Here is a 14,180-nt window from a genome sequence, read left to right on the forward strand (position 1 = left end):
GAAAAGACGTTTGACTCGACTCTAGGCACCTTGTAGTCGTACAGTAATACCGTCCCAACTGTACTTGTTAGTTCTAGACCTGCAACCTTATATTAGCAACACGATCTACCCGAGCAGAACGACTATATACGGCTGTTCATATACGAATTACAAGTATCGTTCAGTACATGTACTTTTTACCGTAAGTCGTATTTCACTCTGAATTAGAAATACTTGGCTGGGAGTTCTTGACCACGAGCCCTTTCTCATGTTTTGGAATGATCCTGATAGACACTAACAAACTCATGGATTGGTAACGTTGCTTAGTAAATGAGGCGAGGAATGCCGCAGGATAGATAATTGTAATTGAAAGAAAATCATATACAAGTACATAACCCCGAAGTAAAACAGATAGGCTTTGCCATTCTCAGCCGCTGAGAGGATCAGGTCAACCCCGCAACACTGTTCGAGTAACAGATAGTATTACTCGGGCGAGTACGATAGCTCCCCCAACTCTCAACCTTAATCAGTGGGCAATCTAAAGTACATCCAGTACACTACAGTACATACACCCCCACACGAGACACACAACTCTTAGGAAACTGATATCAATGGCCGGAAGTTCTCGAAAAAAGCTGCTGCTTATGGGCCGGTCTGGCTCTGGCAAATCCTCGATGCGATCAATCATTTTCAGCAACTACTCAGCTTTTGACACACGCCGTCTGGGCGCCACGATCGATGTGGAGCATTCACATTTGCGATTTCTAGGCCACATGACCCTGAACTTGTGGGATTGTGGTGGTCAGGACGTTTTCATCGACAACTATTTTTCAACACAAAAAGATCACATATTTCGCATGGTTGAGGTTCTGATCCATGTATTCGACGTGGGTTCCAAAAAGCTCGCCAAGGACATCGACATCTTTCAGAAATGCATCAAGAACCTGCGAGAGTTCAGCCCCGACGCCAAGGTATTTGTGCTTCTACACAAGATGGACCTTATGCAGCTCAATAAGCGAGACGAGATCTTCAATACCATGATGAAAACCCTGGAGGAACACGCGGTGCCGTTTGGGTTCACCATTAGAGGCTTCCAGACTTCCATCTGGGATGAATCGCTGTACAAGGCCTGGTCCAGCATTGTATGTTCGCTGATTCCCAACATGACCGCTATCCAGAACCATCTCAAGTCTTTCGCCGAAATTTCCGAAGCCCAAGAAGCTGTCTTGTTTGAGAAAACCACGTTCTTGGTAATCTCTCACGCATCTGCTACCGCAGAAGGCGATGAGAACCTTGACCCTAAACGATTCGAAAAGATCTCCAACATCATCAAAACGTATAAACAGAGCTGCTCTAAAATGAAATCTCAACTCAAAAGGCTCACATTGCATGGCCACAATTGCTCAGCCTATATCGACAACCTAACCGGAAACACATTCATCATGGTTGTGATGCCTCCTAGGGAAGCCCACGAAGGCACTTTCTGCGACGATGACGGATCCGTAATTGTGACTAATATTAGGGCGGCCAGAGAATGGTTTGAAAAGGTGGAATTATTGGAGGGCTAACAATAAGGTGTGATATGATAGGAATATTTAACTTGTATAAGTATAAATACAAGTGCAATACTTGTAACTTCAAGTTTTCAAATATAATTGTACTGTACCAGTACCTTGTACAAGTACAAGTAGCCGGGGTCCTGCACAAATGACGATTACTTGTACTTGTAATCCAGCGAAGTAATATTAAGGTTTGACAAGCGATCTCTGAAAGGTCAGCAGCACCCAGCCCTACAAGTACAAGTGTTGTACAGTACTGTACATACTTGTACAATTGTACTATTCAGTCCAGCATCCACTTCTCTTAGTTTCATGATAAGGAGGGGCATTGCAGCATTTCCTGTTGAGGAAAAACCTACGGTATGTACATTATGTATGTGCTGCATTTTTGAAACACATCACCTCTATTGATCGTTTCCCCCTACTTGGACAGTCAAAAAAGATAAGGAAAAGAAAACAATCACCCCTGTACATCCTGTTCGATGCATACTGTACAGTATGGATCAATTTTCCGCAACGTGGATCAAAAATTTGTTGTCCTTCGCTGTTATAGCTTTTTTGTACTCAATTGGAAGGCTGGGCATCCTTCTCAAACAATACAGCACTAAAATTAATAAAAATAATCTGGATGATTAGTCTGAAAATGGCACTAATTACAAGTAGATGTTTTGGGAGTGGCCTGCCAGCCTTCATATCATGAGCCACAAAATCCACATCCGAATGTTCTGAAAGATAACTGTTTTATGTTTTTGTGTTACCGATTTTGTGATGCACTATTTCCCCTATTTATGGTGACAATATTCGAAGATTGTTGAAAAACAGAGACCAGATTGAATTCAAGATAAACTTTCATTTCATCTGCTATCTTAGATAAAGTTTCAGATGTTGGTCATGGCCACGCTAACGGATGGCTCTAACTAACAATATTTATTGCCATGAAGCTGCACTTAGATGTTTACCACGTCCGACCTTTTACACTCCTTTAACCATGCAAATTCTCTCCACCACTCGTGCTCTTCTTTTCGGATCCATGGCTGTGGCCAAAAGCCTCAACTCGTTGACTGATATGGGATCCCTCGAGCTGGCTCGCAGTGTGCCTACGAAGGATCGTATGGTGGACTCAATCCGGAACCAGAAGGAGTATTTTGGAAATGTTGGCAAACATGCATCTGTTCAGAAGCGAAATCCCCAACAGCTCTCCGTTTCTGAGAATCTTCCAGAGATAACAGTTACGGTAACCTCATGCTCGAAAGAACCAATCGCCACAGTCACCGTAACCACTTGCAAAACCAGAGAATCCCCAACTTCTCCTGCTCAAGCTAATGAAGAGGTTTCAGTCCCTGATCAGGCCAACGCAGCTGCAAATTTGAATATGGCCTTAGCTGTTGCTGCTATTCCCATTATTGCAGCTCTCTTTTAACGAATAAATTACATCGTATTGCTGTGAACTACTGTATGTACTGTACTGTATGTACTGTATTGTACTGTAAGTAAGATGGATTTTTTATTAAAAATCATGCATTATCGTAACTTAGTGTCGGGGAGTATGTACTGTACTTATAGTCAGTACCTGTACCGTGAGTGGTGGTGATAGAACTTCATGATGATTAACCACGAAACGAGTCTTAAATTTGGGTCTGGGCCTGCGTCTTGTGTGTTGGAGAGGCAGAGAATATGTCGTGTTATCAAATCGATGGGTAAATCTTGGGCTTGATTCCAGCAGCAACTTGAACATCCACTCTTCGATGTTTCAGTCTGGGATGGTCACCAATGGTATAAAACTCATTTGTTGAACAGGTAAGGTTTCACTAAACTGGAAGTGTATGTATTACTTCTGGAGCTTCCAAAATGAATATCTCACTACTTTTCAGTCTTGTCAGAATCTTCAGCATCAAACATCTGCTGTAGTAAGGCTGTTACCTTGTCTTTTGTTAGAGCTCTGAACCCATCGCTCTCCACAATCTGCCGACGGTGTTGATAGCACCACATGGCAACAGCCTGGCTAGTGCTTTCATTTCCACAATCGTAGATACGTTCCCATACCAGAAGGGCCTCATCAGGACTAGCAAATAGTGGTCGCTGAAGATGGTTGAGGCATATGGATTCCAAAGCTGGTAGACAATAGATTCGGGCAAGAGTAAGGACACCAGTCATGATTTCATAATTTTGGTATACTTCTGTTCCCAAACTGTCAGTGTACAGCCATCTGAGCAGCGGGGTGATCCACCTGATAGGTTCATTGATATGTAGGGTTCTGCTCTGTGCCTCTGACATGCCTGAATCAAGAAGGCTCTTAAAATATGGCCATCGAGCCACAAGAATAGCAGCATGCACTTTAACTGCATGCGATATGGTCGTTTCTTCGTGGGGGATATCGGAATCGTAGCCAGAGGAGTAGGAATCAGAGTTGACAGGGTGGGGAGAGCCTGGATTGACTGGATACGGTGGGGGATGGTCCGCAATTGATAAGGATACCGATGGGGAAATGCTGGCGTCTCCTTTAAATTTCTTCTTCCGCGAGGCCGTAAATCGAGAAAATTCAGTATTACCCTTCCACAATTCGTCTTGAAGACCAGTGATGGCAAAATCAGAATATTCTCCTGAGTCCAGAAGTGTCGAAAAATCGCTGGACATGCCCACCTTATCCGTTATTCCGTGGCCGTCTATTTCACCAAGTGTTACAACCAACATATGTGTACTTGTTCGATCAAATACATCAGTTGGAGCAATGGAATCAGGAACTAGAGTACCCCAAATGACAGCTTTATCGTCCCATGTTGCACCACCAAACCATCGGTAATCCGGAATATCGTCGTCGTCGTTACCATCAGTGTCAGTTTCAATTGGATCAAGAGGGTCATTTTTCCAGGCCATTTCTTGTGTGTCGAAAATTGACAAAGTCACATTTTTGCTTGTCATGGCCTCAGAAGAACAATTGATGTTATAGAGTCGATGGTTGTATGCCCCAGAAACGTTCATGCCAACCTTGCAGATATTAGGGATCACCCTAGACCCTTTGTTGATGATGGCTGAGCTTCCACCTCCTAGAGGGTCTAAATTGAACCATTGCACACGGTCCTTGCTGAGATTTGACATTACCAAACCTCCTAAAACCCAAAGCCGGTTGTCGATAATTGTGCTGGTATGGTCGTAGCTAGTAAGAGAAATTTCAGGCATTAAGGACCAGGAGTTTGTGATGAGATTAAAACACAGAGACGAGTCAGGGTCGCTCCCACCAGTGAAATACAGGCATGTTTCATCAGATTTCAAAGCTGCAGAATGTCGAGTTTTTCCATGCGGCGCTTGCGGCAATATCGAGCTATCCACCCACGCCCCTCTCTTTGTATGAAATAAGTAGATGCGTCCATTTACCGACCCATCCGTCTGTTCTCCACCGAATATGAAAACGAGACCATTTCTCAGTGTCGTAGCCGTGTGATTACACAATCCAGGAGGAATCGTATTGCCTTGAGCTGCAGGAGCTGCATCCATTACACTCCATGTCCACGTGGTCAAATCGAGCAGATGAGTTTTGTCGCTGACTTCATCTGTAAAATGATCGAAGCCTCCATGCATGAAAAGCACGGAGTTTGAGACAGAAACGGCACAGTTGGCTAGGAGCGGAGGTAACTGACCAGAGCACTTGTAGACACTGGATCTGTGGTTTAGCGTTTGGGGAATAACCGGAGTTGGAACAGACTGTGGCAGATTCATCTGTTGTATATATTGGAAGGAACAACGCTTCGGTTCTCACGTTGTTTCTAATGTCGATGAGAGGGCCGGGTAAACGCTCAGATGTGCACACGATTATGCGTGTAGTTACTGATTGAAAAAGTTTATTACATATATAGTATTTATGGGTTAGGGCTACGCATCTGTTTTTATTATTATTTTGTATTGTAGGGCTGTCTAACCGCACTTTGCTCTTGGAGCATACAATCTACGCAGTATCTTACTGTACGCAAATGTCAAATCTATTCTATATGATACAGAGCCTCATAAAATAGTGCAGTACGTACAATACGAGTGCTGCGAGCCCGAGTAGGAGTTACTGCGGAGCAGGTGCAGATGAAGCTTTGTCACTTGGGGTCGCTGCGGCGCCGTTAGCAGCAGGTCTTTTGGTTCGGGTTCGCTTCTTCTTGGGGGGCGCTCTTTCATTGCCATTTTGTATCGCAGCACTCTGATTGGTTGTCTGGGGAATATCCACGGCAGGCTGTGACTGTGGTTGAGATCTCGGCTTGGATTTAGACTGGTTCTCTTTACCTGGTTGTTGTTTGAGTCTCGGTTCTGGCTTTGAGTCGTTCGCTTCAGCCTTAGAGTCCTTTTTGGGCTTGTCGCTCTTCTTCTTTTGTTTTCTATTAGTCTGAGTATCGCGCAAGTCTTTGGGTGTAGAGTCACCCAATTCTCGAGGAGTCAGTGATTCCCGAGAAGGTTCACGTGGAGCAGGGGACTCCCGCGAATTACGCGAGTCTTTGGGCTCACGTACCCTCTTCTTCTTGGTTTTCGATTTACCTTGAGTGGAGGTCGTTGAATTGGAGTTGTTAGGGGCTGCTCCAGTTGTGGAGATTGCGACAGAAGGAAGGGGGGGTTCAACATTAGATGGTACAGAGTCGCTTGTTTCTCGCGTGCCTGCTGATGGTGCTGATGGTGGCGCAGTTCCATTAGCTCCTTCACTAGTTACTAGCTTCTTCTTTCTGGAACGCTTCTTTTTTTTGTCCTCAGAAGGCGTAGATTCTCTGCTAGAATCATCTGAAGTCACTCTCGTAGAGTCCTTCTCCTTATGCTTACTGTCACGCTTCGAATCGTCAGTCGGTCCTAGCTTTTTCTCCTTGTCCTTATTACCCTTCTTGGTCTTCTTCTTGTTGCTTTTCTTCTCCTCGGGTAAAGTGACTCGCTCCTCCTCGGGGATGTCGATCTTGGCCAGAGGAACTCCTACGGGAACGATGCTATCCACCTCGAAATCCGTAGGGGCGATGACAGGTTCCAGGATTCGTCCTTCCCCACCCTCGAACAATAGTTGGTCTGGATTCTCGCAAAATTTGATATACAGGGGGTCAGATTCGATTGTGCCTGCCATGATATCGGTTGTGGTAGGGTCGGGCGTAAAGTAATATAGAGGCGAATATTCCACCTTTAAGGGTGTAGGAATGTTATCGGAAATAGTTTCAGTGTCAGATTTTTCGTCGGGGCTCTGGCTCCAGTTCTTAGCGATAACGAAATCTCCGTTAACGCTGGCATGGAATTTTTGAACTCCTTCTCTGTTGTGTAGCTGGACATACACTCTTGTGCAGCTCTCGGTCAAGCTCTCTTGGTCGAGATCCAAGTCTAGACCACCCACAAAATCTTGCCGAATAAGATACCATGAGTCGACAAGTTCTTGGAACGGCTTTATCAGATGTTTCTCAACTTCCTCTGAAGACACATAATCAGGTACCCCTCGTACCAGGATTCTCAGCCGGTCATTGTTTTTGGGTTGACCAATATCCGTACTGGGGAGTTGATCCAGGAGGCCAGGAGCGGCGGGTCGAGGTCTCTGAGCAAATCGAGGAACTGTGTCTGCCTTCACAGGCGCAAATATTTGCGAACGGTCGAATTCCATTATGATTGAAAACAGTAGGTTGTGTGATTTATCTTGGTCGTGAAGATAGTTTGCCAGCTTAGTCATTGAGCTTATTTGAGTCAAGGTTGGGGTTGTAGGAGGAGCCCAGCTTAGGCAGTTCTAAGTTGTACGAGTAATTACTGTACAGTAGTGTTAGAGCTTTCACTGACCAGTTCATGTAAGTTATAAGTAAGCGAGTTGGGAGACGATATGGAACGCTCTCTTCTTCAACACACTTAGGATTGTGTAAGACCGATGTACAATACAGTACATACGATACATAAGAGCGTTAGACCGATGGTCTGTTTGAGGTGTTACTTGCACTTCGACTATATATCGTACGAGTGCTGTAATTATATTTTTGCAGTGTGTGAATGCACGTTGATGATTCCTTCAATTAGCTAATCATACAAAGATGAGACAAGAAAGAGACATCCGATGACTGACGTCCGATCATTTTAAGAATTGGATGTTAGATACAATGTGCCTTTGTATTTTTTTTTCTTTCGAACAGACTATAGTACTCGTAGCAATATTCCAATTATTTAATTTATATAGCAGTAATTATCGCACTCACTCTCTTCACGCTCTGTCAACACAGTTTATAAGGTTCTTACCTGTGAATCAAAATCGATCAATCATTCGGATTGTCTATGAGCACACACTATGGTACAGCAACTGCTAACACGACTGGCAGGACTCACGAATGACGAATCGATAGATCCAGCTGTCCAATCCGAGAAGTTGGCAGAACTGTTCACGCCGCTACTTCTCAACCCCAACACTGCCGCACTACAGGTCTCGATACAGAACTGGACTGATGAACAGGTCTCGAAATCTGTCGAGCAGGCCCACCTGTTTGATGGAGGATGGGGTGGTTTCGAGCAGTTTGTGGAGAGCTACATCCGATTGGTTCGTGACTTCGATTCGCTCAGCGAGTCCAACTCTTTTGATCTGGTAGTCAGCACCTTTACAGACTTGCAAGTGGCATTCTCCTCGGCCCGTGGAGTTTGCTTAACCCACACCGTCGCGCTATGGGCACGAAAGGTGGTTGGAGGAGCTTTCCAGTACGATAATGAGCACAACCTAGCTCAAACTACAGCCACGACGGAATATCCAACATCTGAATACATTGCTACACCATTATTGCGACTTTTCAACACAACGCGAACGGAGCGGAGTGATATGGAGTTCACTAGGAAGAGCATAATTTTGCATTTAGCATGCTTGCTCTGTCGAGTATATTTCCACATTCGACAGCCTACTTTGTGTGCCAACGTGTTTTCCAACATGTCTACGGCAGGCATCCGACTCAGTGCATACCCCAAATCGCAACAAGTTGAATACCGATTCTACCTCGGCAAATTTTACTGGCTCAAGTCGCAGTTAAAAAATGCGTACTTACACTTGTACTGGTCCTGGGACAAATGCTACACACAGTCAACCAATAAGAGACTCATTCTCAAGCACCTCGTTGCTGTTTCTTTGCTTCTGGGTATAATTCCTACAAGAGAACTGCTACAGCAATTCAACCTCGACAACATTTATGGGGAAATGGTGGTGGCACTAAAGCATGGAAATCACACCAGGTTTTACGCTGCTCTTGAAAACGCACGCGACTGGTTCATTGATAGAGATCTCTATGTTCTTCTGAAGTCACGAGCCTTCACGTTGCTTGATCGAGGGTCTCTCAAGGTCATATATGAGTGGTCAGTCGCACAAGGAAATCCTGCCATCGACTACGGGACCGTTGCAAGAGGTCTTGATTTTGCTACACAAAACGGTGGTTACGCACAGCAAGTCCTGGCTCCTCAAATGATGGGAGGAGGTAGTGCCAAATTGACCTCGACGCAGGTAGAAGCGATTCTTGTGGCTCTCATTGACCAAGGGTTTATCAAGGGAAAACTTCAAGCTACGGGCCAACGACTCATCCATGCGAAAGCGAACGTATTCCCGCCAGTGTGTGTTGTTTTGGGATCACGCCAGAGCTCATTGAAGCTGAAGGATGATGAACACTGGATGGAGTCATAGTTCCCACAAGATTGTAATGTAGATATTTATATGACCAAATAATAACATAATTCAAACAGAAAGTAGGGTGTTCCCATAGAAATGGGCGCCCGTATCAGTAAGTGGAGTTAGTTTTGAAGCTCTGATACTAATGGAGGTGCATTTGAGACGTGCACCATTTGATTAAGGTTTCGTGATCAAGATCATTTCCCCGGCACTATCACTTCCGTCAGGTGAGCCTGTAGACCCTGGGCGAATATTGCATACGACGCGTTCTGCACACGGTGAGTATTCAGTTTGATTCTACTATGATCGACTCTAACACATAAGGGAGGACGGGACATCTGAGTCTGAGGACGAACAGCATATTTATGACGAAACGAGCGGCACCCATACATTCACCAATGGCTGACAGAGTACCACGACGAGTTAATGTCAACCTGCCGTCGCAATTACAGGGAGATATTGAGATTACGCACTCCAGTAGTACAACGGCAGCGACTCCAACAGGTCAATCCAGCACTGCTAGCATGTCAAAAGATGGAGAACCAAAACCACCTGCCTCATGGAGCACCAACCAAGCAGGACTCTCGTCGAGGGTACCCCCAAAATTGGCAACATCACCATTAAAATCCACGTCTACGGGATCTCCTAAAATATCTCCAGCAAAGTCACCCTTGAGAACGGCGGGACCGAGACCCTCGGCGCCTTCAGGGATTGATACTCACTGTTATGCGGCTACTGAGCACGGGACTAACAAGAGTCGAGATGCTCTTGTGTCCGAAATGCTTTGGGATTACCTCTCTGGGAATCCGATCCTCCACACCAAGGTACAGAAGGTGCGCCATGATATTTCCAACCTGAAAATGGAGTATAGAAACGGATGGCATGACCCAAAAATGATTATGCACTTGTTCGATATGGCCTATGACGACAGAGGAAAACATGCCACCGATTTTCTACACACCGCTGGGCACCAATTGCAGCTGATCTGGACGTTTGATCCAACACTAACAAGAGCCATGGAACAGACAGGCGATGGCATGAAAGACATCATCTATTGCTGTCTCGCGATAATCAAAAAGAAGCGTCCAAGCCTAACACTATCCGAAGTTGTGAGGCAGATCATCAATGCGATGCCTCAGAGAATAGATGGCCTGACTAAATGCATGAATCTCGCTGTTGACGTTGCTAAAAAACCGCCTTCCCCCGGCTGGGAAGAACTGATGATCAGGTCAAGTCGGCACGGTGGCTTACTATCGTTACGTCCCAATGAAAGCGAGATTGTTGCTGATGGACTCCAGGTGCTATGTGATAGCCCCTGGCCTCAAATGGAGTGTGTGATTATTGGTGTTGTTGAAATTGTGATGTCTAAAACACAGAACAAGTTCACGCCTACTCAGATTATTCAGGATATGATGCGGTTAATTGGAAATTCCAAAGTTTCTCCAATTTTGGGCTTCAGAAACCCCTATCAGCTTCAATGTAGGCTACAAGCAACACTTCTCGCCTTGAAGTTCATGGAACCACTGCTATTCTCCCTGCCGGACGTGAAACCTGGTAAAAACGGTAAGAGAGAGAAGAATGAAGAAGCTCGTGCTCCTATAAAGCGGCATTTTTCAGAATACCGACCTAATCAACTCAAACGATCTGCTGGCCCTTCTAATGCTACAGATGTGCATGTCTCTTTGACTTCTGTCGGAAAGCCGAAGCTCATCTCTCCTAGAAAGCTGAGAACCCTGGAAATTGAAACCAAGCTGGCGGAAATGGCTTGTAAACGCACTATAAGAGATTTCACAGGTGTCACGCCGTCTGTTAAGGCCGTTCAGGAGCAAAAGACGGTAGCTACTGCACCACGACCGCGAAAGCCAGCCGAAACTATACCTACAAAGCTATCCTTAGAAGATGGAGAGACTGCGAATGGAGCGAAATTACTAAACACCCACGAGATAGCCAGGTCATCTACAACGGAGTTCGCGGCAGAGTCAGCCTCTGGTGTTGTCTCACAGAGCCGAAAGTCGTTGTTTGAAGACAGCAAGCGGTTTGATTTATCCGCCAACATGTCTTCAGAACAACGAATAAACGAAGAAATAGGGGATCTTCTGGATAATGTCTCTTCGAACGAGCCTCTTATTCCTCCAGCACAGACAACGATGGCGGGTGTACCTTCTGTTCCCATTGTCGAGCGACTTCATGCTCCAACTTCTGTATGCATAAAGGAAGAGTCTAAGGATATCGCTTTCAGAAACAGTGCCAAGCTTTCAGTAACCGACGCGGTAGCCAAAATAGCCCATCTCCAACCCGGAGTTGGAAAGTACATCGAGTCTATCCAAGGTCATGACCCGCATGTAGCTAAGGCATTTCTGGTTCGCTTGGTTATGAGTGGCCAAGTTGATGTTGGCACTACACTAGGGCACGTGAAACAACTGAAAATACGCTACCCTCGCCACGAGTTCTTCTTTTCACCTAAGGATGATAAACTGCTACTACAGCTTATGCGGGGAGCCGGCGCGAAGCCCTCCAAGCTCAATCGTCTGTTCAAGAGGCATCTCTCTTCTGATATTGACATGCGAATGAAGTTCCTAGGCTATCTGAAAACCAGAAAAGACAATTAACGATCGATGGACTTGTGTGCAGTGTTTTATTATCAATACATTCACTATACAAAGTAATCGTAATAATGAGCAGCTGTCTTAACATCTTAACACGTGTTCTTGGCAACAGCTGTGCTCCAATTCAAGCCGTCACCACCACCTTACCAACTCGTTCTTCACTCCCGATAAATAGCTGCGGACGCCAAGCCATTTCCATCTGATAACACTGCCAAGAATTACACCTGCGCAAGAAAACACATGATATTTTTATTGTATGCATCACCATGCTACCCCGCAGTAATGACGTTACAATGTATCATACCGTACATACTTAGCTAGTGTACATGGACAGTAGATACGATCCAGTGCAGGTTGAGCCTGGGAAAGAACTGGCTGATACGACAAACGCAATCCTCTTTGAAACAGGTGACACGCTATATCGGTATATGCTTTTGGCTTATCTCACAACGATGAGTCGTCCGTAATTTTTCAACATCTACTGTTGCTATCATTACCGTTACGATGGTGCATACTAATTCTGTTTCCGGAAGATTAGTCTAGTCTAACGTTGCCGCTAAAACCCCTGTATGGTACAGAACAGTACCTTCACCACGGCTACAGTACAAGTACAGTAGGACAATGCATTACATGGGCATGGGCTGGAGGTCTAGGCGGGGTTACGCAGCTGAAACCAATGGAAGAGCAGAAACGATATATACAAGTACAGTGCAAAAGATCAGAGACACAGACAATATGTTGCATTAAAATTTTGAAACATGGCGATGACTTATCTCTCTGTGGGCTAGTGTTTCAATGAGGTAACATCCTGGTACATGGAAGCACCAACATACAAATCACGACATGCAACCAAGACTAACACCAAGAGTCGGGAATGTCCAAGAATGGTATGACCGAGAGGAAATGCTGTTTTAAGAAGTCTTTTCATATGCAACAGAGCCGTATCTGAAAGCGCAATCCATGTGACATTGAAACCAAGCAGACAAGAGGGTACCAGAGTGTGATTGTTCCATTATCTTTAGGGGATGTATAAATACCAAGAGACCACCAGGTTTTTAGACATAAACAACTGCAACAGCCATGAAGTTACTCTCTATTCTTCTCTGGATCTCAATTGGTCTCTGCGCGGCCATCCCCCAGCTCGAAAATGACTATGCCAAACTTCTGAGTCTCATGGAGCTGGAGAAACGAACAATGCCCCATGAAAAGTCTGAAAAGTCTGAAAACTCAACTATTGTCTTGTTCAGTGGAAAAGCTTCTATTTCAGAAAAGCTAGCTCACGTTGGATCCTTGGTGGATAAGGGCATCCTTATCACAAAGCTCTACGATATCTCCAACAATACTGCAGGAAACGGTGTGATTGGTTACGTTGGTTCTTTTACTCAAAGAGAAGTACAGTCTATTGAAGACTCTGATACTATTATTGACTCTGTGTTTGCAGATACTCTGGTCTACGCTCAGGGCCAGCTGGAGGAGCGTCAGGACATTTACAAAACTGTGACCAACCAGCCCTCACCTGGCTCGTATTTCCCACAAACAGAATCCCAAAGGCACCACTGAGGCAGGAAAGTACTCTTACATTCAATACACTAGCTTCCCTACCAACATTTATGTTTTGGACAGTGGTATTCGAACTAGTCATGAAGCGTTCGGAGGAAGGGCCCAGTGGGGTGCAAACTTTGCCGACGACATTGATCGCGACTTGGGTGGCCATGGAACTGCTGTAGCTAGTATGGCAGCAGCTGTATCTGTCGAATCCACTATTTGGGGTGTCAAGGTTCTGCAACTCAACACCGGAGCTCTCTCCTGGATCATAGCTGGTCTAGAATGGTCCATTAACCATGCCACCGAAAGGAATCAGAAGGCTGTCATTAATATGTCGGTTGGAAGTGGCGCTGTTGATATTTACGATAGATTCATGGAAATTGCTCAGGAGCGAAACATCGTTGTTACTGTGGCTGCTGGAAACAACGACCAGGATGCCTGCCAAAAGTCCCCTGCGAAGTCGTCAAAGGGTAATATCGGAGTCTACACGGTGGGGTCTACAGGAGATGAGGACGTTCAGAGCGGCTTTTCCAACTGGGGCGACTGCGTCACGCTGTTGGCTCCAGGTGAGGGTATCAAGGGAGCATCCAAAGACTCTGATAATGGGTATCTATACTGGACAGGCACCTCCATGTCGGCTCCTATTTTCGCCGGTCTGGTATCCTATTGGATGTCTATCAGTGACTTGGATTACGCCAACCTGGAATACTTGCTCACCCGAAATACCGGTCTTGTCACTGGTCTTAAGGGTAACACTCCCAACATCCTGGCCTGGAATTTGCACACGTAGTGAGTGGACACATATCGTGCTGGCTCACGGTATTAGATCATATGTTACTGAATAGCACAAGTACATTGTTACAATTGTAATAAAGA

General features: G+C 45.3%; 6 protein-coding genes across 6 annotated transcripts; 4 read left to right on the forward strand and 2 right to left on the reverse strand.

The window, feature by feature from the left end:
* Positions 1-590: 590 nt before the first annotated feature.
* YALI1_A09949g (uncharacterized protein) lies at positions 591-1,547 on the forward strand (the record flags this gene model as incomplete). The annotated part of the gene is made up of 1 exon (XM_499930.3): positions 591-1,547. The coding sequence occupies one exon, from the start codon at positions 591-593 to the stop codon at positions 1,545-1,547; it is 957 nt and encodes a 318-aa protein (XP_499930.3).
* Positions 1,548-3,398: 1,851 nt separating this feature from the next.
* On the reverse strand, positions 3,399-5,252 carry YALI1_A09996g (uncharacterized protein; the record flags this gene model as incomplete). Its single annotated transcript, XM_068281716.1, has 1 exon — positions 3,399-5,252. The coding sequence occupies one exon, from the start codon at positions 5,250-5,252 to the stop codon at positions 3,399-3,401; it is 1,854 nt and encodes a 617-aa protein (XP_068137817.1).
* A 334-nt stretch (positions 5,253-5,586) lies between these two features.
* YALI1_A10015g (uncharacterized protein) lies at positions 5,587-7,137 on the reverse strand (the record flags this gene model as incomplete). The annotated part of the gene is made up of 1 exon (XM_499932.2): positions 5,587-7,137. One exon carries the CDS (start codon positions 7,135-7,137, stop codon positions 5,587-5,589), a length of 1,551 nt encoding a protein of 516 aa, XP_499932.2.
* Positions 7,138-7,803: 666 nt separating this feature from the next.
* On the forward strand, positions 7,804-9,168 carry YALI1_A10022g (uncharacterized protein; the record flags this gene model as incomplete). Its single annotated transcript, XM_499933.3, has 1 exon — positions 7,804-9,168. The coding sequence occupies one exon, from the start codon at positions 7,804-7,806 to the stop codon at positions 9,166-9,168; it is 1,365 nt and encodes a 454-aa protein (XP_499933.1).
* A 350-nt stretch (positions 9,169-9,518) lies between these two features.
* Positions 9,519-11,762, forward strand: YALI1_A10039g (uncharacterized protein; the record flags this gene model as incomplete). Its single annotated transcript, XM_068281717.1, has 1 exon — positions 9,519-11,762. The coding sequence occupies one exon, from the start codon at positions 9,519-9,521 to the stop codon at positions 11,760-11,762; it is 2,244 nt and encodes a 747-aa protein (XP_068137818.1).
* A 1,077-nt stretch (positions 11,763-12,839) lies between these two features.
* Positions 12,840-14,094, forward strand: YALI1_A10072g (uncharacterized protein; the record flags this gene model as incomplete). Its single annotated transcript, XM_068281718.1, has 2 exons — positions 12,840-13,256; positions 13,300-14,094. The coding sequence occupies 2 exons, from the start codon at positions 12,840-12,842 to the stop codon at positions 14,092-14,094; spliced, it is 1,212 nt and encodes a 403-aa protein (XP_068137819.1).
* Between the last annotated feature and the right edge of the window lie 86 nt (positions 14,095-14,180).

Source organism: Yarrowia lipolytica, chromosome 1A, assembly GCF_001761485.1.
Source record: "Yarrowia lipolytica chromosome 1A, complete sequence".
NCBI classification, from domain to species: Eukaryota; Fungi; Ascomycota; class Dipodascomycetes; order Dipodascales; genus Yarrowia; species Yarrowia lipolytica.